The sequence below is a fragment of the Xyrauchen texanus genome, chromosome 19, assembly GCF_025860055.1.
Source record: "Xyrauchen texanus isolate HMW12.3.18 chromosome 19, RBS_HiC_50CHRs, whole genome shotgun sequence".
Taxonomy (NCBI): domain Eukaryota; kingdom Metazoa; phylum Chordata; class Actinopteri; order Cypriniformes; family Catostomidae; genus Xyrauchen; species Xyrauchen texanus.
This window is the reverse complement of record NC_068294.1, coordinates 13,551,289-13,578,703: the sequence shown is the minus strand read 5'-3', so window position 1 is coordinate 13,578,703 and position 27,415 is coordinate 13,551,289. Positions and strand designations below refer to the sequence as shown.

Below are 27,415 nucleotides of genomic sequence, written 5' to 3'. Positions count from 1 at the left end.
CAGTTTTATGTCAAGCTTAGGAACATTTAGAATTTTTAGATGTGTTCAATAGACAATGTCTTGGTATGCTGGAGATTTTAAATTGTTTTATGTTGGCAAATCAGTATGAAAATGGTTACTGTGTGTGGTTTCTGTGGAAATGCAGTTGTATCGCAAATTCACAGATTTTATAGTGACTCTAATAGTGAAGTAGTACTTGTCGCAATGAAGCTTGGTACCTGCTTAATCCATAAGAACCAAGCATGGGCACTTGCTTTGGTGTTGCCACCCCTCATTGGCTGCATGCCACCCCCTTGCCACCCCGTGAAAAAAAAATCAAGATCTGCCCCTCCCCACAGTACCAAAGAAGGAAAAGAGTGAAAAGCAAATACAAGGCAGTCACTGTTCACTAGTTGTGTAGACACTAGACACTGCCTAACTTAAAGTTACTGCAAGGCCGTAGCCACTACAGACATTGAGGGGTACCCCCAATCACCCCCAATATTTAAAATAATGGTTTACTCATATGGGGGTTTTTCCATGGTTGATTATTAAATTATTACATTTGGTCCCTCCATATCCTGAATATGTGGTTACAGCCGTGCTCCAATGACAGACTACATAATATCATTGAAAGACCCTATGAAATGGCTTGACGAGTGCAATTTTCTGTCCTGTGTTGATGCATTTACTATTGAAACAGAAAATTGATACATAAATATTGAAGGGCTCAACATTTGTTTATTTTTAGATAACAAATGGCCTTTAGTTTATGTCACAAAAGTGTCAGAGGCAGGTGGTATTAGAGAGAAGCCCAAAGGTCAATATTTTATGTACAGCGAAATACTGTACATTTTAAATGATCTGCTAAAAGATTGTTTTGTAAACTTTTAGATGTTTGCTAGCATAAAGTTGGCCTCAAAGCCAATATATATATATATATATATATATCAGTACAGCTGTTCACCCATTGGCCCAAGGATGCCGATTCAACATAGGTGTGTGTGTGTGTGTGTGTGTGTGTGTGTGTGTGTGTGTGTGTGTGTGTGTGTGTGTGTATGATATTGATTTAATACCAGAGTTCTATAAATAAGAATACTGTGTAACTCATATCTTAGCCATAACATGACAAGCAATTGTATTTTTGAATAATTGTTTTCCACTGAAACATTTTTGGTTAGGATATAATTATTTAAAATTTGATGAAGCATAAACTTTAAAACTCATCTGTTGGGAGAAAATGCAACTCTATTTTAGTGCCACTAAGGGGACATTTCACATTGGAATTGCTGCACTACGTGTTGGGAACCACATAGTACCATATTCCAAAAGTGTCGGCAGTGTCACATAATTTTTATGAGATCAGTCTGGAAGCATTCCAGTGCTGTTATAAGAAATATTTGCACACTTGGAATCTTGTCCAAACTAATAAGTGGACCAGCACTCTTTCATATATTGGATTTAGTTTCCACAGTAATCTAGCCAAGTTAACATGCAGGTGAAGCCTTTTAGATCTGCATGTGCAAGCCACTAGAAAACACTTTCAAACCAAGCTTTTCCTAAACATCTATGGCACTCTGTTTTGTCATATTGCTGGTTGCTAAAGAGACTTTCAAAAATGTTGCTTCATGATAAATTGACTGGAGTGAATGAGTGTGGTGCATTAAAATCTTTGAAATGAATGAACTGTAACTCATTATTTGACACTAAGCTGTGCTGAATTACTGTGTGCACGAACAAGGAGCCTCCGAATATGACAAATCTCTATCACTACTAGGGGAGAGAGGTGCTTAGAGCTTTTCTAAAAACTTTTCTTAAGTCAATAATTCAATAGTGTATGACAAGTTGCACAAAGCAAAATCATTTCAGTCTTGTGCCAAAAATGTTAGCAAATTAATGCCGGTCTTCATGTCAAATCTATATGTCTACACAAGATATTAAATGCTGCAAAATGATGTCCTGTTTCTCCTAAAACACATTTATGTTTCATTTGCATTTATGCATTTGGCTAATGCTAAAAATACATTCAAGGTTTAAATATGAGAAGATGTTGTATTCCCTGGGAATCAAACCCAGAACATTGCCAGCTCTATGCTCAATGAAATCCCACTGTGGAGGCACTCTATAAATGCAAGGATTAGCTAGAATGCCTGTCATCTTAACATCCATTTCGTTGCAGTTCCCCTTGAAGATGCTACTCTAACCTTCCTCAGCTTGCTAACACTGATCTGAGAATACAAACATGGTCTGAATCTCTTCCCACAGACCATGATAAGGGAGCAAGTTAGCTGGAGTAAATGGGGTGGTGGGAATAATGTTGTGGCATCTCCTTGTAATGTTTCCCAAGTGACTAACAATCCTGCGCAATGATGCTTGATGCATTTTGTTGCACTAAACAAAGCAAGAATTCCCAAACAAGCTGAGGGAACGCTGTCCTCTCTCCCACAGAAATGGGAGGAATGCTGGGAATGAACGGGAGTATATTTGGGGGGGGGAAAAATCAGGAATGTGTCTACGTGAGGGTCCAGCTTTGATCGTCTATGAAACATCTGTGGCAACAATTCACAAGAACAACACCCAAAAAGAAAAGTTATGAAAGCATAGTTTTGCTGTCAAGATCTGTAGGAGATTTAGTAGAATTTAAAAAATCCAGAGCAGGACTGCACAGGACAGCTATACAGTATAATATAAACCTTCACCCTGTTTTTCATTTTTGCTCTAGGTACACTAAGACAGGGTTTCCCAACCTGTTTTCTGCCACGGCACTTATTACGAATAACAAAATACTACGGCACACCACTATCCCAAATAACCATCATCAATAGTTTTCCTTTTCAAGAACTTGTCCATGTTTTCTGTCCATCTTAGTAGCATGTTTACTTGTAATTTTTGAAATTCGGCTATGCAAAAAAACACAAGTCACACAGGTACACAAGAGCGTTAAATGGGTAATGAAAAAAAACAACAAATTTGCTTTGTTCTTGCACTGCCACAACAAATTACAGGGATACAAACTCATGAGGGGTGAAAAAGGTGACAGAATCACTGGTTCACGAAACAGTTTTCTGGGAGTATTTTTTTAAAGAAGCATAAATTCTGATTTTAGTGATTCAAGTTTATTAAATGTACTGCACAATTGTGCAGAATTAGCTGCAAAATAAAAATGCTCTAAGGCACTTTATTCCTATTAAAAATATGTTATAATTAAAAACATTTATTAAAATATAACTGTAAAGGTATTTAGATGGGCAAGGATGAGGCGAGAACCGGTTTGACAATATAAATAATAGTTTAATGAGAAACTTAAACAAAAGACACAAACACACACGACGGACATGTTCGTAAACGTTCTCTCTCTCTCTCTCGCATCATCTTCCGCAGTCGGCCTTTATCCCTCTCGGAGGCTTGATTAGCCTGATAAGAGACCGGGTGTGTAGAATCCCGACCGGCCCCGCCCTCCGCCCTGCCATAATAACAACTTTCTCCACCTCTAAAATTCCTTTCCTTATCGGCTGCTGTAAACAAAAGTCATGCAGTCTATTGGTTAACATTAACTACTAGCCAAATAGCTTTAGAGACATTAGTTTTGGCTACTGTTGTAGGTAATGCAGCATTTCAAAAATACTGTCAATACTAAATGCTGTAATTTAATGCTAGTTAATAATAATCTCATAATGGTTACAACAATAATAGCAAATCAAAATTTATTTGGAAAAACAAGCTTTCTTTATGGTGAACTCAGGGTCATAAAACCCTGTACCCTCCAATATGTGTTTTTCAATGGCATATTCTTAAACTTACGTAGGCTTACAAATATCTCATTTATATACTTGAAATAATGAACATTTGACATCCTTGGGTGAGCTTTACCTTTAGCCATTAACACTGTTTGAAAAAGCCTCCTTATAAAATAACTGGGACCCGGTGGTATATGGGAATAGTCCTCCAGAATCCACTGCAAATTTGCATTCAAGTTTCCATTCTGTTATAGAATGCCCACTTTTTCATGATCCAATGAATTCCAGATTGCCCAACACACATATTTTTTGTCTTATTGAATATCCTTTTTATATCAAATTATACATTTATAAAAAATTATGTAAAATAGTATATGCGTATAGTTAAAATTAATGTGAATAAATTAAAACATAAAATAATATAAACATGTATTTTTCTCTCTATTACTTCCACTCAGTTGCGGCTCAACGATTGTATTATGGTTGCATATAATTTATCACACATATGGTAGCAGTGCAGTTGCCTAACTTCAAACAGCTGCACAAAGCACAGTGGGGACTGAGAACATAAAACATCAACAAATCTTAAGCTATCACTGACAATAAACACCAAGTCAGAACAGCAGCTAACACCTACAGAGAGACCATACAACAGGTGGGAGAGTCCCACTTTATATTAGGTTTCTTTACTAAAATACATACAATACAAATGTATTTATTGTGTAACTACATGTTGTTCGGCAAAATTCTCACAAGTTTCACATTTGCTGCTACAGAAGTTGAGGTACAGATAGCATTAGGATTAGTGTAACTACAGATGTAATTAAATGCAGGTACTTTAAATGTACTGTAAGTACAATGCAACAACACATATGTACATAATAAGTACATTGTAGAAAATGCTTAAGTACATGGTAGTTAAAGACACCTAATTTAAAGTGGGTCCGATATGACTATTTGTAAAATTGTTATAAGAAACCCATTTGAAATCTGAAACCACTTTATTAGATCTGAAACGACCTTATCACTGCACCCTCTTACAAAGCAACATGAATTGCACTTTAAAGGTGAAGTGTGTATTTTTTCTTTACATTAAATACATTCCACTATCACAGCTTAATATACAGACAACTATAAGTAAGCCATTCATTGGCTGATTCCCTAAAACTATAAACACTGTGGCGTGGCATTAAGCAATAATGGTTAAAACCAATGTTTGTTTTTTTTAAAGGACGGTACTATCTGCTTGTCTGACCACTGCCAGACAGAGGAAGCATTCAGGAAACCTGTTAAATAAGTCATTTGGACCATCAAAGTGCTGGCACCTGTGTATTAGCTTTATAAGGGCCTGACAGAGCTCTATCTTCTTCTAAAATTCTTCATTAGTGTTTAGCTGGTGCCATCTGGGACGGCCTCAGGGTTAGAGAATAATGAGATAATTTTATTTTTGGGGTGAACTTTTCCTTTAATATAACCATTACTTTTTCAAAAAGACTGCAATGAGAAATTGGTCATATTGCCTGCCCCTTTATGCATAAGTAACGTTTGCAGCATGAAATGTTACTCGGACAAACAACTAGCATTTGGAATGAAATACATTTACCAGCACATGAACAAACAGGACAGCAAAGCCAAAAAAGGTGAGGAACAGTAACATTCATACAGGGGGAGGGGCAAGGTTTAAAGGAGTGGTTTTGCAGATAAAGTTAAAGCATTTGACTGACCGTATAGTATCCCCGGGCGATGGGCGGCTTGCCGGCAGGATAGGGGTCTACCGTGTCGATGATGGTTTGCCGCTCGCCCTTCTGGTTGATCTTGCGAAACCTTCGGCGGGACTGTCGGTGTGATGCCTGCCGCTGAAAATACTCCTCATTCTCATCCATATAGTCCACCTGCAAATGGAGGAGAGAACAGTGTGAGTCTGTATCTCTGTCCTTCTCACCTCCATCCCCTCCCAACCCTCTTGCTGGCTCTGTGTAAAAATAGCAGTGGGTGAGTGAGCCTGTCTGTGTTGTGTGTGTGTGTGTGTGTGTGTGTGTGTGTGTGTGTGTGTGTGTGTGTGTGTGTGTGTGTGTGTGTGTGTGTGTGGGCTGAGTCTTAAACGCTTACGTCAAAAAGAGAGCACAACTGAAGAGGGGGATGGCAGAAAAGAAAGGGGAGAAGAAGGGAGTCTGCAGCTTGCAAGGACCCTTTCGGTGTCAAATCATGTACCGTACAGGTGCTAAGGTCATTAACCTGACCGACCATTAGAATGGAGTTCAAATGGCAGATATTTGCAATATCGAATTATGTGAAGACAGCTATACTCTATATCAGAGTTTCTAAACTGGTGGGTCACAGCCCCAAAAATATGTATTAAATTCAATACATAGTTAGGATTGCAAAATAAACAGGCTTATTAACTTTTAAAAATGAAGAGAAAACACTAGCCATATTTTATGATGCTGACAGTACCGCCATAACAAGGATGTTGAAATACTGTATTTGATATAACTTCACACATAAAAGGTCAGTAAGTGATTATATCACACTAAAATCCTGTGTAAAGGGATCAATGGAAAGGAGGAGGCGGGAACCGGCTTTTCAATATAAATAATAGTTTTAATGATAAACTTAAAAGAAGACACGAACACACACATGACGGATATGTCCGCTAACGATCTCTCTCTCCCGCACGATCCCCTGCAGTCGACCTTTAAACCTCAGAGGCTTGATTAGTCTAATACGGGACCAGGTGTGTATGATCACGACCCGGCCCCACCCTCCGCCCTGCCACATTCCTCCTTCGTTCTCTCATGGGGGAGGGCGCGCCTTCTGCGCTGTCTGCCGGCAGGTCATCCCCATCTACTTGGACGAGGGAGGGGACAAGGGGAGGGAAACAGAAATAATTAAAATGGGGGGTACTTCCTGTAACAGTGTAGTACCCCCAAAAAATGTAAAATTTAAAAGAGGGAAAAGGCCAACGCAGAGCGACAGTGACAGAGAGAGAGGAGAGAGAGATGAATAAAAAAAACCTCTTACTCGCCAGTTCTCCGATACGCCGCAGCTTGTTCCTCGGCCACTCCTCCACCCTCTATCGGACGACAGCCGCGCCTCTCCGGGTGGATCAGAGGCAGTCCTCCAGCCCCTGGCGGACGGAATGCCCCGCCGCGTTCTCAGGGAACAGAAGGGGTCTCCCTCGCCCCTGGCAGCGGTTCTCCAGCTCCAGGCGGCCGCCAGTGAGCCCCTCCCCGCTCGCGGTTGGCAGTCTTAAACCCTGTTGTGTTTCAGCGGCTGGTAGGCGACTCCTGAGCCCCTGGCAGCGGCCCTGACCGCTCCAGGCGGTCGGCTAGGAGCCCCTTCTCCCCTCGCGGTCGCCGGCCATCGTCTTCTTTCAGGCGGCTGGGCTCCTCGTCCCCCAGCAGATGGCCACGGCTGCTCCGTTGGGGTGGACGGTAGTGGCGAGAACTCTACTATGGCGTATCCCTCCTCCTTCCCGGGTTTCGGCACCAGTGTAAAGGGATCAATGGAAAGGAGGCGGTGAGAACCAGCTTGACAATATAAATAATAGTTTTAATGAAAAATTTAAAAGAAGACACGAACATGACGGGCATGTCCGCTAACGATCTCTCTCTCCTGCACGATCCCCTGCAGTCGACCTTTAAACATCAGAGGCTTGATTAGCCTAATACGGGACCGGGTGTGTATGATCATGACCCGGCCCCACCCTCCCCCCTGCCACATCCTGTTATCACATATACAATTTACGTCTTGTGGCTATCCGTTTCAAACAATGAGTATTTTAATGTTTATTAACTGGCCACATTGAGTTCATTGTAAGTGCCATGATTTTTTTTCTTTAAATCAACATTATGCCAAAAATTATGATAATTGAGCTTAACTTGTTTTGAACCTGGAACAATATACAGACATTTTTGTTTCCTTGTATGACAAACATTTTTGATTCTGTGCCGGATCTCCACTTTACGTCCAATGTAAAATTTGGGGCCTTCAGTAAACTAGTTGAAAACCACTTTTCCAGATCCATATTTACTCCGATCTATGCTAGGTATTTTGATGAGTGGTACCAGGTGGTAATGCATTTCCACAGCCATTGAAATGCCGACAGCTAGGACATGTGACAACCATACTGCATTGCATGTATGCAATAAGAACAGGCGCTGCATCATCGAACACATGACAGGTGTAAGGTGCATATTAAGAGTGCTGGCCACTGTGACATTACACCATAAAAGTGACATGATTCTCTCTCTTCCCATCTCTCTGCCTTATTTTGCTGCAGCCTCACATTTCACACCCACTCTGTCTTTGGGATTACACATCACATCTCTCACTACCGTACCAACCGCTGCTATGGCAACTGCCGGCAAGTACAAAGCAGTGGGAATATATTGGGCGGTGAGTGCGAGTGAGAGTGCAGTATCTATATCCTGCCTTGGTCCATAATTACAGGGCAGGGCAGCATTGGCCATTACTAACAGATGAGTTACCCAATGAGGGCACGATCAACTGACAAAGAAAGTGGCCATCGCCCAAACTGAGCATTTTGGGGGTCTGCACGTATTTTAATGTACACAGACATATGTACAGGAACACATACAGATGTAGTCATATGCAGGAACAGTTCCATGGCCCCAAAAAACTCTTGAGGCTGCAGATTTAAATTTACAGGGTGTTGCTGTACTTATGAATATACTTTTAAATGATGTATATTCATATGGATTGGCTTTACATGTTTTAGGGCAAATGGAATGTTTTTTTGTTTGGCAAGATTAGTGTGTTAGAGGAATAGTTGACACAAAAAATGAAAATGATGTAATTATTTGCTCACCACCAGTATTCACTGTTTATTTAAGTCATGAACATCTAAATGTATTGAATATGTTATTATGTGAGGAAAAAAAAAGACTGCAGTGTCCATAAATAGATGAATTCCACCTCCGGTTGCATCTTAGTTCTGTTGGTGTTTATATTGAAAAAAAAAACATGTTTGACTGCTTATTATCCCACTTATTACATAACTACTTATCAAATAAATAATTAAATGGACATGACATATTGATTTGAATGAAATTACATTATCATACGAGAAGAAAGAGACTGCAGAGTCTTCAGAAATGACTAAATTCCACCTCCCATTGCATCTAAGTTCTGTCTGCATTTATACTGCACAAAAATTGCATTTGACTGCGCATTATCCAACTTATTACTACTTACCAACCAAATAAATAAATGGACATGATATACAGGTCCTTCTCAAAAAATTAGCATATTGTGATAAAGTTCATTATTTTCCATAATGTAATGATAAAAATTAAACTTTCATATATTTTAGATTCATTGCACACCAACTGAAATATTTCAGGTCTTTTATTGTTTTAATACTGATGATTTTGGCATACAGCTCATGAAAACCCAAAATTCCTATCTCAAAAAATTTGCATATTTCATCCGACCAATAAAAGAAGTGTTCTTAATACAAAAAAAGTCAACCTTCAAATAATTATGTTCAGTTATGCACTCAATACTTGGTCGGGAATCCTTTTGCAGAAATTACTGCTTCAATGCGGCGTGGCATTGAGGCAATCAGCCTGTGGCACTGCTGAGGTGTTATGGAGGCCCAGGATGCTTCGATAGCAGTCTTAAGCTCATCCAGAGTGTTGGGTCTTGCGTCTCTCAACTTTCTCTTCACAATATCCCACAGATTATCTATGGGGTTCAGGTCAGGAGAGTTGGCAGGCCAATTGAGCACAGTAATACCATGGTCAGTAAACCATTTACCAGTGGTTTTGGCACTGTGAGCAGGTGCCAGGTCGTGCTGAAAAATGAAATCTTCATCTCCATAAAGCTTTTCAGCAGATGGAAGCATGAAGTGCTCCAAAATCTCCTGATAGCTAGCTGCATTGACTCTGCCCTTGATAAAACACAGTGGACCAACACCAGCAGCTGACATGGCACCCCAGACCATCACTGACTGTGGGTACTTGACACTGGACTTCAGGCATTTTGGCATTTCCTTCTCCCCAGTCTTCCTCCAGACTCTGGCACCTTGATTTCGAATGACATGCAAAATTTGCTTTCATCCGAAAAAAGTACTTTGGACCACTGAGCAACAGTCCAGTGCTGCTTCTCTGTAGCCCAGGTCAGGTGCTTCTGCTGCTGTTTCTGGTGCCTGTGCACAGTGGCTCTGGATGTTTCTACTCCAGACTCAGTCCACTGCTTCCACGAGGTCCCCAAGGTCTGGAATCGGTCCTTCTCCACAATCTTCCTCAGGGTCCGGTCGCCTCTTCTCGTTGTGCAGCGTTTTTGCCACACTTTTTCCTTCCCACAGACTTCCCACTGAGGTGCCTTGATACAGCACTCTGGGAACAGCCTATTTGTTAAGAAATTTCTTTCTGTGTCTTACCCTCTTGCTTGAGGGTGTCAATGATGGCCTTCTGGACAGCAGTCAGGTCGGCAGTCTTACCCATGATTGCGTGTATTGAGTAATGAAACAGGCTGGGAGTTTTTAAAAGCCTCAGGAATCTTTTGCAGGTGTTTAGAGTTAATTAGTTGATTCAGATGATTAGGTTAATAGCTCGTTTAGAGACCCTTTTCATGATATGCTAATTTTTTGAGATAGGAATTTTGGGTTTTCATGAGCTGTATGCCAAAATCATCAGTATTAAAACAATAAAAGACCTGAAATATTTCAGTTGGTGTGCAATGAATTTAAAATATATGAAAGTTTAATTTTTATCATTACATTATGGAAAATAATGAACTTTATCACAATATGCTAATTTTTTGAGAAGGACCTGTATTGATTTGACTTGAAATTACATCATTATGCAAGAAGATCTTGTCTGCGGAGTGTCCAGAGTGTTTGAGTTCTGGAAGGTGTTTATATTGTGAAAATGATTGTCTGTCCTCATTATCTGGCTTATTACAAAGCAACTTGACAAATAAATATATTTGCTAAATATATATATATCTATATTGGAATTATTTTATTAGCTTACTTGCAAAGTAGAAAGGATGACTTGCAAAAACTGAATGACAGGTATTCTATTATTTTATTCCCAGATGCGGATCATAAATCAGAATATTCTTCTGGGTGGCATGATTGACCGATCAGTAATCCAGAAAGCCGGGTAATAAACACTGATAATCTTGCCAACTAACAATATATATTTTTTACATCTGGACATAAATTAAGCCTAAACACCAGCTTATTAGTTTATTTAACATCGTAAATATTGGTCTACATATCACACAAAGCTATCATATAGCTTCAGAAGCCTGGAATACAGTGCATAAGCCATATACACTACTTTCACGATACGCATATGCAGCTTTTTTGTTCTTTTGGAGCTTGATAGATCTGGTCACAATGTTGAATAAAAAAGCTGTGTGAAGATTATTCAAAACATTCTACATCTGTGTTTCACTGAAAATAATCAGCACAACAGGTTTAGAATGACACTGGGTTGAGTAAATAATCAAAGAATTGCATTTTTGAGTGAACTGTTCCTTTAAGCACAGGCCATGTTGAAAATGAAACGCAGTGGTCTGAGTAATTTAAGAGGAACGAATCCACAATAAATATTCACTTGTGGTAAAATACAAACAAGATGCCAAATTCAAACCAAGAAAGAGACAGATGTAAAGGGGGAGTACAGAAACATGAATACAACCTCTATATTTAAAAGAATATAGGACAAAATACAAGCATATACTGTCTGTCTGAGAGCATACTGAAGTTAGATGGTGTTCTGGAACAAGATTACTCACCACAATCATCTCTGATGGCTCCAGAACTATGCACTCGCATCCACGCCGTAAACTCCCAGCAGACCTCTTCCCAAAACTGAAGGAGAAGTAGAGGAGAGAGAAAGGTTATAAACCACCCGGCCAATTACAGAGTCGTGAGATTTAGTGGGAATGAAAGCGTGCTTAGTATCCGAGTCAGCGAAGCATATATCCACACACTTGTGGCAGTGTTCCTGGCATAGGCAGTAAGATTCCACTGGGAAAGAAACTACGACAAAATTGGAAAAGTCCACCAGATGACATCACAGGCTAATGAAAGAAGTACAGTGCAAAGAGATGCCGTGTTAGTTGCTACACAGAAAACTCTATATTGAAAATATAGCTAAGGAGGGTACCATGGAAATGTGAGGTGGGGTTCATGTAGGACAGAGGCAAATATGGACTGGTTATAGCTTAACCTTATAATATATACTTAGATTTATTGGATAATTTGCATCACACCCTCAGGGTTAAATTACGACACATTGAGCTGAGATGCTCAAGCTGGCAATGCAGGTTTGAATCTGGCTTGCAACATTTCCTGAACGCATTACCACATCTTGCACAATCATGTAAGATAAACAAAGGTAAAAAAAAGTAAATATATTGATAATAATAATGATATAAATGATTGAGATCTGTTGACTGTTTTTCCTTGTTAGTCAATTAGATTTATTGATTTAGCATTACTGTTGCTGCAAGGCACCTTAGGGAGCCAAATGAGATTTTCAGTGATCCTTTGGTGCAAAGCTTACATTAAAAGAAAGGAACACAGTAGTCTAGTAGCTGTGGGAGAGCTGATTAAACTAATTCAGACAACAGTGACTGACAAAATAAGGCTGACTTTACTATGGAAATACCCCACCCAAGAATATGAACACTAATCCATTAAGATAAGTGTTTGCATGTATTTGAGCCTTTAAATGCCATCTATACAACCAAAACTAAAATACCACAAATTCTATATTTTCTACAGCATTGTGTTTATGGTGCACACGTTGTTAGAACTACTGGGCAAATGGCAAGAGATCATTATAATTACATTTTAATGAATTACCACAATTACAATTCAAGTTTAAACTTGATCCACCATTTATATCAAAACAAGTCTTTAGGTTATGCTTACTGTTGTCATTTGAACAGCTACTTGTATGTATACTATATGGGTTACTTTAGAGTCACAGCTGGTAGAAATGGTAACAAACTAATATAGTTGGACTAACAGGTGGGATTTCCTCCACACACATTGATCCTCAGTTTAAGACCACACACAATGAGCCCTCTGTGTTGTAATACTGTTTGACTGCTCTGCCAGGCTCTTTTCCAAATATAAATCACAACATTTGGAGTGTATATTCACCATTCATGATACTCTACCAGTCAAACGTTTGAACACACTTGACCTTTCAGTTTCTCATAAGTTTAAAAACCTTATGCTTAAATGCTTGAAATTATTATTTTTTTATTTCAATAATATATTTAAATATATATATATATATATCATGTTTTTTTATTATTATTATTATTTTAATGGACCAGACAGCAAAAAAAAAAAAAAAAGCCAACAAGTGTCTGTCATATATGGGAATACAGTTTAAAAAACATCACAGTTGGCACCTCATTTCATTGGTTATGAAAATGATTAATAATTAATAGTTAGCTACCATAGTTTTAATCAGTTTTTTTTGTTGTTGTTGTAACTACTTAATTCCCATAGTTCCATGTTTGTTATTTTATAGTTTTGAAGACTTTCCTATTATTCTAATTATTCTAAAATGCGGAAAACGTTAATTATAAAGAATGAGTAGGTGTGTCTAAACTTTTGACAGGCGGTGCATATGTTGAATTAAGTATGTATCTTTAAGTGTTTAGAGAAAATAGTTGCAAAAGGACAACAGAATGAAGAAGCCTGAAAACAAGAGTTTTTTATTTTTATTTTGTTTGCAGAGCTAGAAAAACTATATATAAATATATAAACAATAATATTAATGTCTGCAGCCAGAAATTCACCACATTCCTTGAGAATTTACCAAAAATTAGCTTTTGCCCCCAGACGTGATGCCCACCCAGCCAGCCCCCACAATCCATATTACACAACATTCCGGGTTTCTGGAATGTGATTCACACACACACACACACACACACACACACACACACGCTCACACACACGCTCACACACACACACACACACAAAAGAACACAAAAAAAAAAGTCATATGGGAGAAGAGGGTGCGCTAGAGGGATTAAGGACATGCTGAAGTACAGTAGAATGGCTAATGCAATAACAGGATTCCACTGCAATGCTTCAGAAGGCTCTAAAAAGCTCTGCTGCCTCTCAGATCTGAAGTTGCAGACATACAGCCACAGAATGCAGCGCAAACAGCATTTCAGGAGCAACAAACCAACCCTGAACTGTTATTAGAAACAACACAGGCACGGTATTGCTGAAGGCATTATTACAAAAGCTTGAATCTTGAGGAGTGATTACTTAAGATTTAACCAGCATTAGTCAAATCAAATAAACAAGCAGAACACATCCATTAAACTTTTTTGTTTTTTTTACATCTAATTTAAATATGTATATGGGTAGTTGATGCATAGCGAGTCCATGGACTTACATATATATATTCCATCATAATTTTAGGTTAAAACGTATATGCATGTATGAGGGAAAATGTATATTTTGGTTCTGTAACTGGTCAACACCTCCTGACCTTCATTTTAAAAGGTCCTGCGTTGTTACACATACATTTTAAAAAGTACCTTTGAAAATATTTTTAAGAGCTGCATGCATATTTATAAAATAATTAGCACAGTGCTGTTTAAAACCGCTGTTTTAGATGGAGTATAGCATGTCACAGCGCAGGACATTTCAACTACCTATATGGAAGCTATAGTAATGTTTTAAGTAATAGTCAACTAAACTTGTACTTAACATTCAAGATAATATATAACCAGTAAAAATGTAAAACTGTACCTGAAGATGAGGAAGTGTAGTTACAAAATATCCAAATCAAAACAAATCCATCAACAAGTCAAACAAAATTAAGATCCTTTATTGAGTCCCAGTCATCCTTCTGCTGTACCTAAAATGTGTGTTCAAGGTCTAATATTCATATACACACTTTGCTAACAACACTAAACACAGATTTTGTGAGCGCCCACATGATAATCCAGCTTCACTCCATGCACTGCAAATATTTTGTTCTGACAGCTTCAGCTACCGCTTCATTTTATGAGTGTGTGGGTGTGTGTGGGTGTGTGTGTGTTGGGGAATGTGGTACACTGAACAATAGTAAAGGCAAGGATAATCAGCTTTACTTAGAATTTCTAGTCATTGTTATTACACAAGTAAAACAAAAACTAACTATTCACACCAAAAATAATGAAAAAGTGTCAGACGAGTCACTAAATATTACACTTTTTTTTTTTAGCTGGGGATTGGCATGCAAAGTTAAGAAATTGTGCATGAACCCATGAGGCATGTTGATACATGCAGGGAAGTGACTTGTGCATCAACTGGGACACAGATTCACAGATTAAATTCTCATGAAGCACATGCAATGTGCAACGCTTCAGGGAAGAACAAGGAAGGCTTCTATAATACGTCCATGTAAGAATGTAAGAATGAACATGCATTTATGGGATATGTTTAATCTGCAGAGGAAGAAAATGGTGAAAAACTGATTGTGTTTTTGCTAAAATACAAGAATTCTAAACACTGGATAAGTAAATCTGATCTCCTTGCACGTATCACGGCAGTTCCGAGGTGAAATGTCCACGGTGTGGCACTAAAAGCAAGTTACATTTTCTCCCAAACAGATAAGGTTTAAAAAGCTCCACTGACTTTTAAATCAGCCAAACCTACCTACCTCCCTACCCTAAACCTAACATTTAGCATCATAAAAAGCAAATGTGAGATGAAATCACACAGAAAGTAACCATGTTGCTTCCCAAAGTACCCTAACCACAGTCCCTTTATGCGCAGTTGCTGACAAGCAGTATCTCCCATCAGACAATTCTGCATCGGTTCAAGTGTGTTTACCTCCTGTTGTGCAACCGACAGCGTGTTGCATCAGCAGCGTTGGAGACCCGGGTTCTCGTGCCGCATTGAAACCAGGAAGTAATTGTGTTTGCATAGTCAGTGACGAGCAAAATTGAAATGTGCCATTTTCACTCTAAAATTACATTTTGAGCTCCAATGATGGATAGGTTAAGGGTTTGAGGGAAGAGTTTATAAAATATGCATTACTTCTCACTGTATTACATCATTTACAGCTAAAAACAAATTGCTTTACAACTCGATTTTGGTACCGTTTTGTTGGCAATTCACCCAGAAACTGGAGTTCATGTGTGCCGTTAAGCCCAAAGTAGACGTACAAGACGTGTGACGCAAATCTCGTCATCAGCAGAGTGCGTGAGCACAAAAGACATTTTTCTAAACGCACGTCTTTGATCGTGCAGAATGCACATGGAGTTATTTGCACTAATTAGTGGGTCCACAAGGTGGCAATAATTACATTTTGTGCCTTTGCTGTCACGAAGAAGTGCTAGAAGATGTAATCACCGCTATACATCAGGAAATGTAGGTAAAAGCAACAACTGTAGATGTGCAAGTCAAGAGAACATGTGTGAGGAGGTCTGGAGATGCTTTTGTATTACTTGAGTCTGAAGGAATATAACGATATCTTTATTGGTCTAAACTCCTGAAGGGAAAGTCTGGTCTTAGAACGCATGCGCCAACCGCCTATGAATGCGCACCGTTATATGGACTATACTTTGACAGGCTCGTGTTCGACTGTAAGCAGATGCTGAGTGTTTGCATCAAAATGTAATTATGCCTAAGGCTTTTTGGTCAAAAACAGCTCCTGCTTCAGCCACTGGGGGCAGTGTTGTAAATTTCAGTAAGCACAGACGAGTTTAGCTCAAGCAAAGTCAACATACTAGCTTCAATTTCTCTGTATATAAAGCTGGGACAGTATGTTCCCTGCTTTGTGGTCAGAAATAGTGAAGCAAACAATGGAGTTATTAAAGGATCAGATTTAACAGTTTATAACAATAGAAAGTATTGTTGATGCTTAAGTCTGCAATGCCATTTTAAAGGGATCTGACTTGTTGCATAAGAATTGGCAAGAGTGCCAGGTGGTACCGATGCTGCAATTTACAAATGCCATCTGAAACTCAACTTTGACTTCTACCAGCACATCACAAACATTACAATTTTAATGATTGCAATCATTATGCATTTAACCACTTGAATGCTGTATTTTGCAGTGAATATGAGTTTAAGAGCAATTAATAAGAGAAAGTTTTTTTTGTTTTGAAAAGTTTTTTTGAAAGAAACAAAAAGAAAAGAAATAATGCATGCCATGTGCTGAAGGATGTTGATTAGATGTTGCTGCAGCTTTAGTGCGTCACAGAATAAAATCGGTACACAGGGTAGCTGTGAGGCCTCTTGGGGAAAAATGGCCATTATTGTGAGCTCTATCAAGAGACTGGGCACTTTCAGAAGTGCACTGCTGTTCTGTTAGTTTTCATTCACTGAACGTCTGAGTCATAGTCTATTACATAAGGCACACATCACATCTTGCACCGTGAAGACAAAACAGAGAGGGAGGGAGAGACCTGCTTCTCTCATTGCCATGGTGATAAAATGGCATATTCCCATTGCAAGCCAAATCTAGAGCATCTCTGTAATGGGTTTTTGCAAGGTTTTTCAAATTCTACCCAGTCAAAAATGTTTATTTCTTCCTTTCCTTGCAACTGTTTGATTTTCACCTGCTTCAGCAAGATGCAAGTGTGCCTGACTAAATATGCATGTGTGGCAGCAATCTAATTGAGATTAGTACTGTTCAAAACAGTGTTGTGTCCAGGATACAAAAGGTAACTGATTCCATTAAGGTTATATTAAAAAAAGATGTAATCAGATTAGGGCTGCCCCCTGATAGTCGACCAAAGGTTAGTCGATGAGAAGAATCTTGGTCGACCAAATTTTGATGGGTCAGTTGGTCGCAGGAAAAAACTCCACATAAAAACGACGAACACCGTTATTACCTCTGGTTGGACGTGATACTATGTGGTCATTTTATATATATGTGATATATACACTCACCTAAAGGATTATTAGGAACACCTGTTCAATTTCTCATTAATGCAATTATCTAATCAACCAATCACATGGCAGTTGCTTCAATGCATTTAGGGGTGTGGTCCTGGTCAAGATAATCTCCTGAACTCCAAACTGAATGTCTGAATGGGAAAGAAAGGTGATTTAAGCAATTTTGAGTGTGGCATGGTTGTTGGTGCCAGACGGGCCGGTCTGAGTCTTTCACAATCTGCTCAGTTACTGGGATTTTCACGCACAACCATTTCTAGGGTTTACAAAGAATGGTGTGAAAAGGAAAAACATCCAGTATGCGGCAGTCCTGTGGGCTGAAAATGCCTTGTTGATGCTAGAGGTCAGAGGAGAATGGGCCGACTGATTCAAGCTGATAGAAGAGCAACTTTGCCTGAAATAACCACTCGTTAAAACCGAGGTATGCAGCAAAGCATTTGTGAAGCCACAACACGCACAACCTTGAGGCGGATGGGCTACAACAGCAGAAGACCCCACCGGGTACCACTCATCTCCACTACAAATAGGAAAAAGAGGCTACAATTTGCAAGAGCTCACCAAAATTGGACCGTTGAAGACTGGAAAAATGTTGCCTGGTCTGATGAGTCTCGATTTCTGTTGAGACATTCAGATGGTAGAGTCAGAATTTGGCGTAAACAGAATGAGAACATGGATCCATCATGCCTTGTTACCACTGTGCAGGCTGGTGGTGGTGGTGTAATGGTGTGGGCACACTTTAGGCCCCTTAGTGCCAATTGGGCATCGTTTAAATGCCACGGCCTACCTGAGCATTGTTTCTGACCATGTCCATCCCTTTATGGCCACCATATACCCATCCTCTGATGGCTACTTCCAGCAGGATAATGCACCATGTCACAAATCTCGAATCATTTCAAATTGGTTTCTTGAACATGACAATGAGTTCACTGTACTAAAATGGCCCCCACAGTCACCAGATCTCAACCCAATAGAGCATCTTTGGGATGTGGTGGAATGGGAGCTTCGTGCCCTGGATGTGCATCCCACAAATCTCCATCAACTGCAAGATGCTATCCTATCAATATGGGCCAACATTTCTAAAGAATGCTTTCAGCACCTTGTTGAATCAATGCCACATAGAATGAAGGCAGTTCTGAAGGCTGAAAGGGGTCAAACACAGTATTAGTATGGTGTTCCTAATAATCCTTTAGGTGAGTGTATATATATATATATATATATATATATATATATATATATATATATATATACATATCACACACCTTTCCATTTACCATCAGGCAAGTATCTGTCTAAACATGCAGGTGGAAAATGTCTTATACAAATGAAGACATAAAAACAATTGTACATGTAAAAATTCTAATTATCATGTCGATAATAATCACTGAAATATAAATCATGGTTCAAGGTGAATGTGTGTTTGTATTATTTTATGTTTTAATCACAATAAACTGCTCTGTGGAAATAAAGTGAACTGAACTCAAGGCACCTCCTGAGCTGAGATGTCTGAGGTTATTTGCAGCACTCATTGCTAAAAAATGGAAGACAGAAACAAAGAGTGAGAAATTTTATGTACGCGTCTTCCACGAGACCGCACACCTCCGTATAAACATCCATGCGCATAGACAGCGTTTCTGTCATCTGTTTTTAATAATATAATAAAGTGTTTCTTCAAGCACGTGTCTGTCTCTAAAATTATTTGTAATATTAATTACCCTAACCTCCCTAATATTCAACTGATGACAATGTAAAGTCAGGACATTAACAATGTCAAAAATTACTATTACAATTTGAAAAAACTTAGAAGAAACTTCTTAAACTACTTCAAAGATTTCTCATAAAACCTCCACGTTCAGAAATGACAGATTTGCAGATATTTGGCATTCCAGCTGTCAGTTTGTCCAGATACTCAGGTGACATTTCACCGCCCACTGTGGCGATCTTGTCGGGCACTTCTCACGCACATTACAGTCTAGCTGATGCCACAAAACCTCAACAGGGTTAAGGTCCATAAAACTCTTCTCCAATTATCTGTTGTCCAATGTCTGTGTTGCTTTGCCCACTCTAACCTTTTCTTTTTGATTTTCTGTTTCAAAAGAGGCTTTTTCTTTGCAATTCTTCCCATAAGTCCTGCACCCATGAGTTGTGTACAAGAAACTGGTGTTGAGCGGGTAGAATTCAGTCATTTAAAGAACCAAATCGATTTAAACTGTGTTTGATATAATGGCAAGTGATTTTCTAGTACCAAATTAGCAATTTAGCACGATTACACCTTATATTAAGGATCCATTAAGTGTTGGATTGATGGCTGCTGGAAATGTGGTCTGTCTAGATTTTATAAAAAATGAGTTTTTTTTCAAATAGTGATTGTGCTGTTTTTTACATCAGTAATATCCTGCCTATAGTTTGTGATCAGTTGAATGCCACATCTGTGAATTAAAGTACCAATTTCCTTCAGAAACAGCAAAATCTGTACATTATTCCAAACTTTTGGCCGCCAGTGTATACTGTTATCCAGAAAATAAAGCCTATTTTTCAGGGTAATTAAGATTTTTACATTGTGACCTTTCATGACATTACACACATTTAACCTCCACCCCTAACCCTAACTAAAAATAGTAAGATTACGCTACCTTCACACCATGGTATTTGGATTCGGTTACTGATTACATTTGTTTGGGCTACGGTGGCTCTTAGATGGCATTTTTAATACATTCAAAAAAGTGTTGCGGCTCACTGAGAAACGTTTGATATTTAATCATGTCACATTATGAGGCATTTGAAAATGAACATTTTAACATTACTGGGTTCCATTCAGTTGTGAGATCTCTTAAACAGACAAGGAAGAATAAAGGTTAAATGCTTGTACATGAGGGGTTAATGGGAAAGGTGATATCAGGTGCGATTTCTAATGAAGTGAGACATATTTTGTATTTGATGACATTCAGGTTATGGACATACCTGGACCGTGGCAGGAACATGGACTCTTTGATGAAGACTGATCCAGAGAGCAGAATGTACCAGCATGAGCCAATGTCATCCGGACTGTGAGAGAGAGAGAGAGAGAGAGAGAGAGAGAGAGAGAGAGAGAGAGAGAGAGAAAAAAAGAAGATCAAGAGAAATTTCAGAAACAGAATCCAACAAGAAACAAAGCATGATTGTGTGTAACATGTGGTTTGGATTGCTAAATGGTTACTTTAAAAACAGATGACACAGACACATATCACATGAACTGTCTAATGAAAACACTTTGTCATCATTTTTGTCCTGTAATACACTCATGTGTAGCATAAGGAGATTCCCTGAGGAAAACAGTAGACAGAACAAGCAAACATGTGCCAGCCAAGTAACTGCCATTAAGATGAATGGAAATGCTCACAGATAACTTTCTCCGGCAATTATAAATTAACCTTCTTGGTAGACTCACCCACCAGCTCACAGACACTTATTCTCTATCCCATTCCATTCACTGTAAGTGATGCCAGTTTAAATTAGACTGCTTGATTTATGTGTATGTGTAGGAAATAGCACACTGACACACAGTCCCCCTTAACACTGCATTTTCAGGTCACAGAGCAGTCAGGAATGTTAGACATCTTTGAGGCATGCTGGGCCGATGCCAGAAATGTCTTCCAGCCCCTGGTGAGCCACACTCCATGTCTGCATCTCCAGTAAGTGTTAAAAGTGGGAATGTAAAAAGAGGAGAAATCCAATGAGCAGCGGACATCTTGTTGGAGTCAGAACATCCGATGCACACTACAGTGAGATAGCATGCCCAAAGCAATGTTGGCATTTAGAAACTGTAAGACAGACCTAACAAATAGTAAATGACATCATGTTTATGGAACACTGCACACTTTATTGTGGCACATTTCTAATATATTTCTACTATAAGTGTACATAATAACTAGCTTTTCTTTAAATTTCATTCATTTTTGTGTTTGTGTGTTGACATGTCTGTCTGTGCCGATATGACCCAATCACAGCCAACCAGAACATGTTTAACGGACAGTTATGTGGAGCTGGATTTTAGATTAATGCGATTGTACGGTGGGTGTGGCTTCCCACCATGACTTGGCAAAAATAGAAATGAAGCGTTCGACAAAAATGCGCTAAACTCTGTTAAAACATGGGAAAAAAAGCCTTTTGTCAGACTGACCTCAATGTTAATTATTTATAGTAACTAAACCTAACTGTCAGCAAAAATGCAACCTCCAATTCAAGCTCACCATTGTTTATGGGAACGTAATTATGTCCTGATTCTAATGGGACCACAACCCATGTCTCAGAGGGTGCAGAACCAGTGCAGGGAAAGGTGTTCACATTTGAATTGATGCAAAAATGTCTGATAAGGTATGGCTTGTCAGTTATTTGGCAGAATGGGGTCGATGTCAGTGGACATGAAACTTCGAAAGCAACTTGTTGACTTCCCATGTGATAATGTTGCTTTTATAGCTAGTCACTTTATCGCATCGAGTCTAGCTGTTGAGAGCAACCGTTCACAATGCAATGAACAAGATGTCAGATGCCCATTGGATTACTATTCTTTTCACATTCCCACTTTTAACACTTACAGGAAATAGCGACAAAGTAATGACAAGCCATTGGGGTAAGAAAAATGCACTTAAGTCTAAGGGAAAACAAGTTTATTTTTCTGCTCAACAAGCGTCACTGAACAGAATTGCAAAAATATACATTGTTTTAAAACATCTTTCTGAATACGCAACAAACAGAATGTCCCACCGCCAACATACGCCATTGGTTGAGTCAGTGTTGTGCTGGACGTTCTGCCCATACAAACAGAGAATTTTTTTATAGCGCCACAGAGACACAGTGTTTACAGTTTTCGAGAAAATTACTGGACGACTGGCTTACTTATAGTTGTCTCTACATATTAAGCTGGGATGGGAGAAACTATTTTAACATCGAAAAAGTTACACACTTCATCTTTAAGTATGTCAAGATATTATTATTTTTTTAAAATAAGTAAAACAAATACGGATTAAAAACTATTTTGCAGTTTCTCTACGGTTGAGTAGAAAAATAGGGGGCCTAGTGCTCCAAAGTTTTGGATGTTGGCCATTAAGAGTTTAATTAAAACACTACACACACACACACACACACACACACACACACACACACACACAAATGCGTGCTGCTACATCTTCTCTATAGGAATAATGAGGCAGCTCCAACGCTCTCTCAAACCCAGCACGAGCCCTGTCTGCCTTTTTTTGTTCTCTTTTTCTATCGCTCCCTTCATCCATGCTTCCTTTGCTTCCTCTTTTAATCGTTTTTCCCCACTGCGAGTAGACAAAAACGAAACACTCAATTATTAATCAACAGAATGCAGAGGGAGCGGAAGAGAGCAAGGAAAGATGGAGGCAGAGAGACGGTGAGCGTGAGGATGTTCTACACCATCAACGGAGCAGTACTGACTGAACTGGGTCACAAAAATACTCTTCCAGCGCTCATCATGCTCACAGCAACAGCCTCCAGCCCCTCAGGAAGGACTGCAGAGCAGCAACGAGAGCAGGAAGCAAGGCAGGGCTTGAAAGAATATGGCAATCAAAAAACATTCATCATTCTTTTGTCCTTAGAGGGTTTTATTTATGTGCTAATCTTCATTGGACCCAAAAAGGAAATAGTATGTTAATATACACACATAAGCACAGGAAACTTTCTACTATTGTTGATTAAATAAAATAAATTAAATTAAATAGTAGTGCTGTCAGTCTATTAAAATGTTTAATCAAGATTAATCACTTAATTTGATCGTGATTAACTGCAGAATTGCTAAAATTGGAATCGCTATTGTGTGTTTCTGTTGTGTACATCAGTGTAATGTCTCCACCGGATACATTGTAAAAGTGTTCAGAACTAATTCTGGCAATATAAAATGTGAAAACTGGTAAATGTGTTCATTCTGATTAAGAAAAATGAACGCATTAAACATTGAATGCCTTCAAAAGACTTGGAATATGACACATGAGCCGCATTTACTACTTAACTATGTTCAGGTGCTATTTTTAAGCTTTAAAGTGATAAACTATACACTGTCATTATAAGGACGGACCAGAATATTAATCAATGTTTTTCTTTTGTGTTCCACATTAGAAAAACAAACAGGTTTGGAATGACATTAGGGTGAGTAAACCAAGACAAGTTTTATTTTTGAGGGAACTTAGACACATTTAGAAGATCGAACAGCATTTAACTGCAGTGTGTACATGCCTCGCCTTTATGTGGAGCCACTTGTAATTACACAGATACTACTATTACACTACACTTATTATACTACAGTAATTACAACAATATTTAATCTTTATCAGACATGGTAAAAGTGTTATCACTACAAAGAGTAACTTAAATTATGGTGTTCAAATACTCCACTCATTCAAAGGCACCAGAGTGGTTGTTTGTGTTAATGTGACTACATTTGTCGTCTGAGCTGTGTGTTTGTGCCCAGCGGCAGCTCTTGGGCTGATGGGAGTCCCAGCAGGAGTACTGAGAGAATGATGAGGACAGAAGAACCTTCTCTACACCAGCTGCTGGCCATCACTGTAGAAGAAACCCCTTCTGCTGAGCTGTGAGTGTTTGTGTGTACTGTATATCAGACCAGGGTACAGAATGATGGATCACTCATGCGACTACAGAGCATTGTTCATTGCACACACACACTCAAACATCCAACACACATATGCACAAAGACTTGTCAAAGTCAATAGCTATTCTTGCACATATAAAAAGGCTTTTATATGGTTTTATTATTTTATATTGTGGCATTTCAATGCAGAGATGGAGGGATGGCAGCAGATTTACCAGAGAGTGACAGAATTCAGTTATTCTACTACATTATATAGGTAGTCACACTAGACTTTAACTAGAAACTAGACATTGCTGAAATCAGTAAAGCCTCATCAATTCTCAATACGTCTCGTATCCAAACATTATGATGTCATGTCACAAGAGCCAATAAATTTTGATGTTATTGATGTAGCCGCTATATTTGATTTCAGGGCTGTATTAATGATTTGATTCAACGGTGAGTAACTACAGAAATTTTGCTCTGCTCATCCCGCAAAGTAATCGAATGGCTTCAGAAGACGAAGAAGAGTTCTGTTGTTTGTTTGTTATTTGGAGCTTGACAGACCAGAATCCCCAGTGTTGAGTAAGTTACTCAAAGTAATTCACTACCTAAAAATTACTAATTACTCCTCTGCATTGTAATCAAATTACTTTACTGATTATTTAAGCGAAAATGTAAATCATATTTCTATTGACTTCAAAGTTACTTTCTAAATCAGTTTTCACAGTTAAAACGAGTTCAAAATAATATCTATATTTCCTCCTCATCCATTGTCGCATGGCCTTCAGCTGTCACAGAAATGCAAAATATAAACATAGTTCCTATTTTAAATGAATTATAATGTACATATTATTTAAAAAATTAGCAACCCAAGTAATGTACTTAAAATTAATTACCTTAATTGAAAGTTAGTAACTAATCTGATGACAAGATTTGAAAAAGTTAAGACTTTTTTTACTTTGTAATCCGATTACACCCAATACTGCTAGTCAATTTCATTATATGACAAAGAAATCCTATGAAGACTTTTTACAATTTCTACATTTGTATAAAGTGTGTGTGTAGAACAACATGAAGGTGAGTAAATAATGACAGAATTTTCATTTTTGGGTAAGCTAACCCTTTACGTGAAGTCTGCCATTAAAGCAAAAGAAGGAAATACCACATACTGTAAAATATTCCATTAAATTGTTTACTACATTTTTTTATGCAATATGATTTATAATGAAAAAACAGAAAGATTGTATTATATTACAAAATGACACCGGATAGAAGCATTTCCATATTATCCCTACATTGGTACTATATTATTCTCAGACTCAGACGGCATGCCCACTGACCGCCCACAGTCCGTGCACTAACCATCTGATGCTTTTAGCACACAAAACTGGAAAGTGCTTTCTAGATCAGTCTAGCAAATCTGATTGGCTGGTTCGACGGAACTTCCATGAGTAGACGACAACAGGACGTTTCATCAGTCCGCCATGAAGCAGAGTTGTGTTCACAAGGTTCTGCGTTGATAGAATGAGCGTTTTTGAGGATGAAATAATCACAGAACTTGCCCAAAGTTTGCCAGGTTACTTACATCAAATCTTTTAAAGATATTCAGAGTTTCATTTTAGGCATGTCACAGAAAGTGAAGCGGATATCCATGAAAAGAGCTGCATTTTCTGCTATGTTTACTTAGTTGTGCCTGTGAAATTCTTTCTAATCATGTTTTCTGTGTTGTAATTAGACTCTCTACACATTTTCTATTCTTGTTCCATGTTGTTTCTGTGCAATCTCTGGCAGAGACTCGCAGAGCCTCAAGTGTCTTATTGCTTTTATGAAACGGCTGTAACAGCAATCATAGACACCATTGTTCATTAAATAATAACATTTATTAATAACAAATATAATCAGCACAAACAATTCTTCCGCCCTGTAGTATAGTTCCTAAGATCATTATGAACGTATGATCACTATAAACGTTAGATCATTCTAGGTCATTCTAATGATCCAAATTTTTCTTGATATTAATTTGGGCATTTCCGTTGATGGTACACTTTAAAATAGTATTCAACAACGTTTGGATTTTTCTTCACTAATGGACCAGAGGTGCTTGTATCAGGGTATGTGCGTTTTAATGAGGCAGTGCCGACTAGGATGCTGCTCTAGTTTCTCTGTTCACTGTATTTCGGGTGCTAGTACGACTGTAGAGATGCTGCACTTCGGTGTCTGGTCACAGCCATACTTTTTCTAGCCTCTAAGCCAGCATCAGAAAGTTTCTGCACTGTCGTACTTTGCAAACAGTGGATTGTGTACCCCACTGGTTCTCTGGTATACCTTTAGAAAAAATACATGTATTTTCGATTAAATTTTAGGGCAAAGGAATGAGGCTCATCCAATCAGAATTCAGGGTTGGAACTATCTGTTTTATAAAAGTGTTTTCCCAATGACGGTCTTTTATTATGGTGTGATACATCTCCGATAACCCCGCCCCTAAACACCCAGTAATGACAAAACTGACTGTGATTTACCTGTCAGTTAGATGGCTTTTCCTGTCTAAATGTGCAGATTATGGCCAATTTAAGCAACTATAGACCCCAGACCTATCCGGCAGTCATTGGTCCGGCTATGCGAGCCTAGTCCTATATCATCCACTCAGCTCTCTAGACATTGGCATCTGCCATTGATAAGCCCATTTCAGTCATAAGCTTAAGAGTAATTATGTATTAATTTATTATGTAAAATATGCTTTAATTACACAATGATGAGAAAGTCTAGTCTTTATTAAAAAAATTAAATAAATAAAAGCTTAATTAGCATGAACAGGCAAACATTCCCCTGAGCAAAGTCCCCTGAGGTTTGGGACGTATTTAACAAATGTAAAAATTGTTTAAACATTATTTACAAAGAGCAGAATCCACAGTGAAAATATTGAAACTTTTACAACCAGTCCTAGTGTGATATTATTGGCAACCCTCTCAAAAACGAAAGTTGCAAAAGCGTGTCTTTATAGGGTTATGTTGTGTATTTGTCAGTAGCGGTTCAGAAGCTATTGTGGTGGGAGTGGTTTCTCCTTTGGGAAATCAACAGCAACACACAGAATCTGAAGATTATTATTAGTGCAGAGCTGTCTTATAAAAAACAGTGAAGTGAGTCGCTGAGGAACAGCGTCAGGGCTGGTGTAGCAGCAACATTTAAGTGTTAGTACTTAAATAGTCT

At 38.5% G+C, this 27,415-nt stretch overlaps 1 protein-coding gene across 4 annotated transcripts in view; it reads right to left on the bottom strand.

The window, feature by feature from the left end:
* The window catches only part of LOC127660197 (rap guanine nucleotide exchange factor 2-like), a 154,701-nt gene that overhangs the window by 75,171 nt on the left and 52,115 nt on the right, over window positions 1-27,415 (bottom strand). For all 4 annotated transcript variants that reach the window (XM_052150318.1, XM_052150316.1, XM_052150317.1 and 1 more), the window contains exons 4-6: window positions 20,581-20,664; window positions 11,490-11,565; window positions 5,441-5,608 (exon numbers count right to left, since the gene is read on the bottom strand). In XM_052150318.1, coding sequence (XP_052006278.1) covers window positions 5,441-5,608; window positions 11,490-11,565; window positions 20,581-20,664 — 328 coding nt within the window. The remainder of the gene's footprint in view (window positions 1-5,440; window positions 5,609-11,489; window positions 11,566-20,580; window positions 20,665-27,415) is intronic.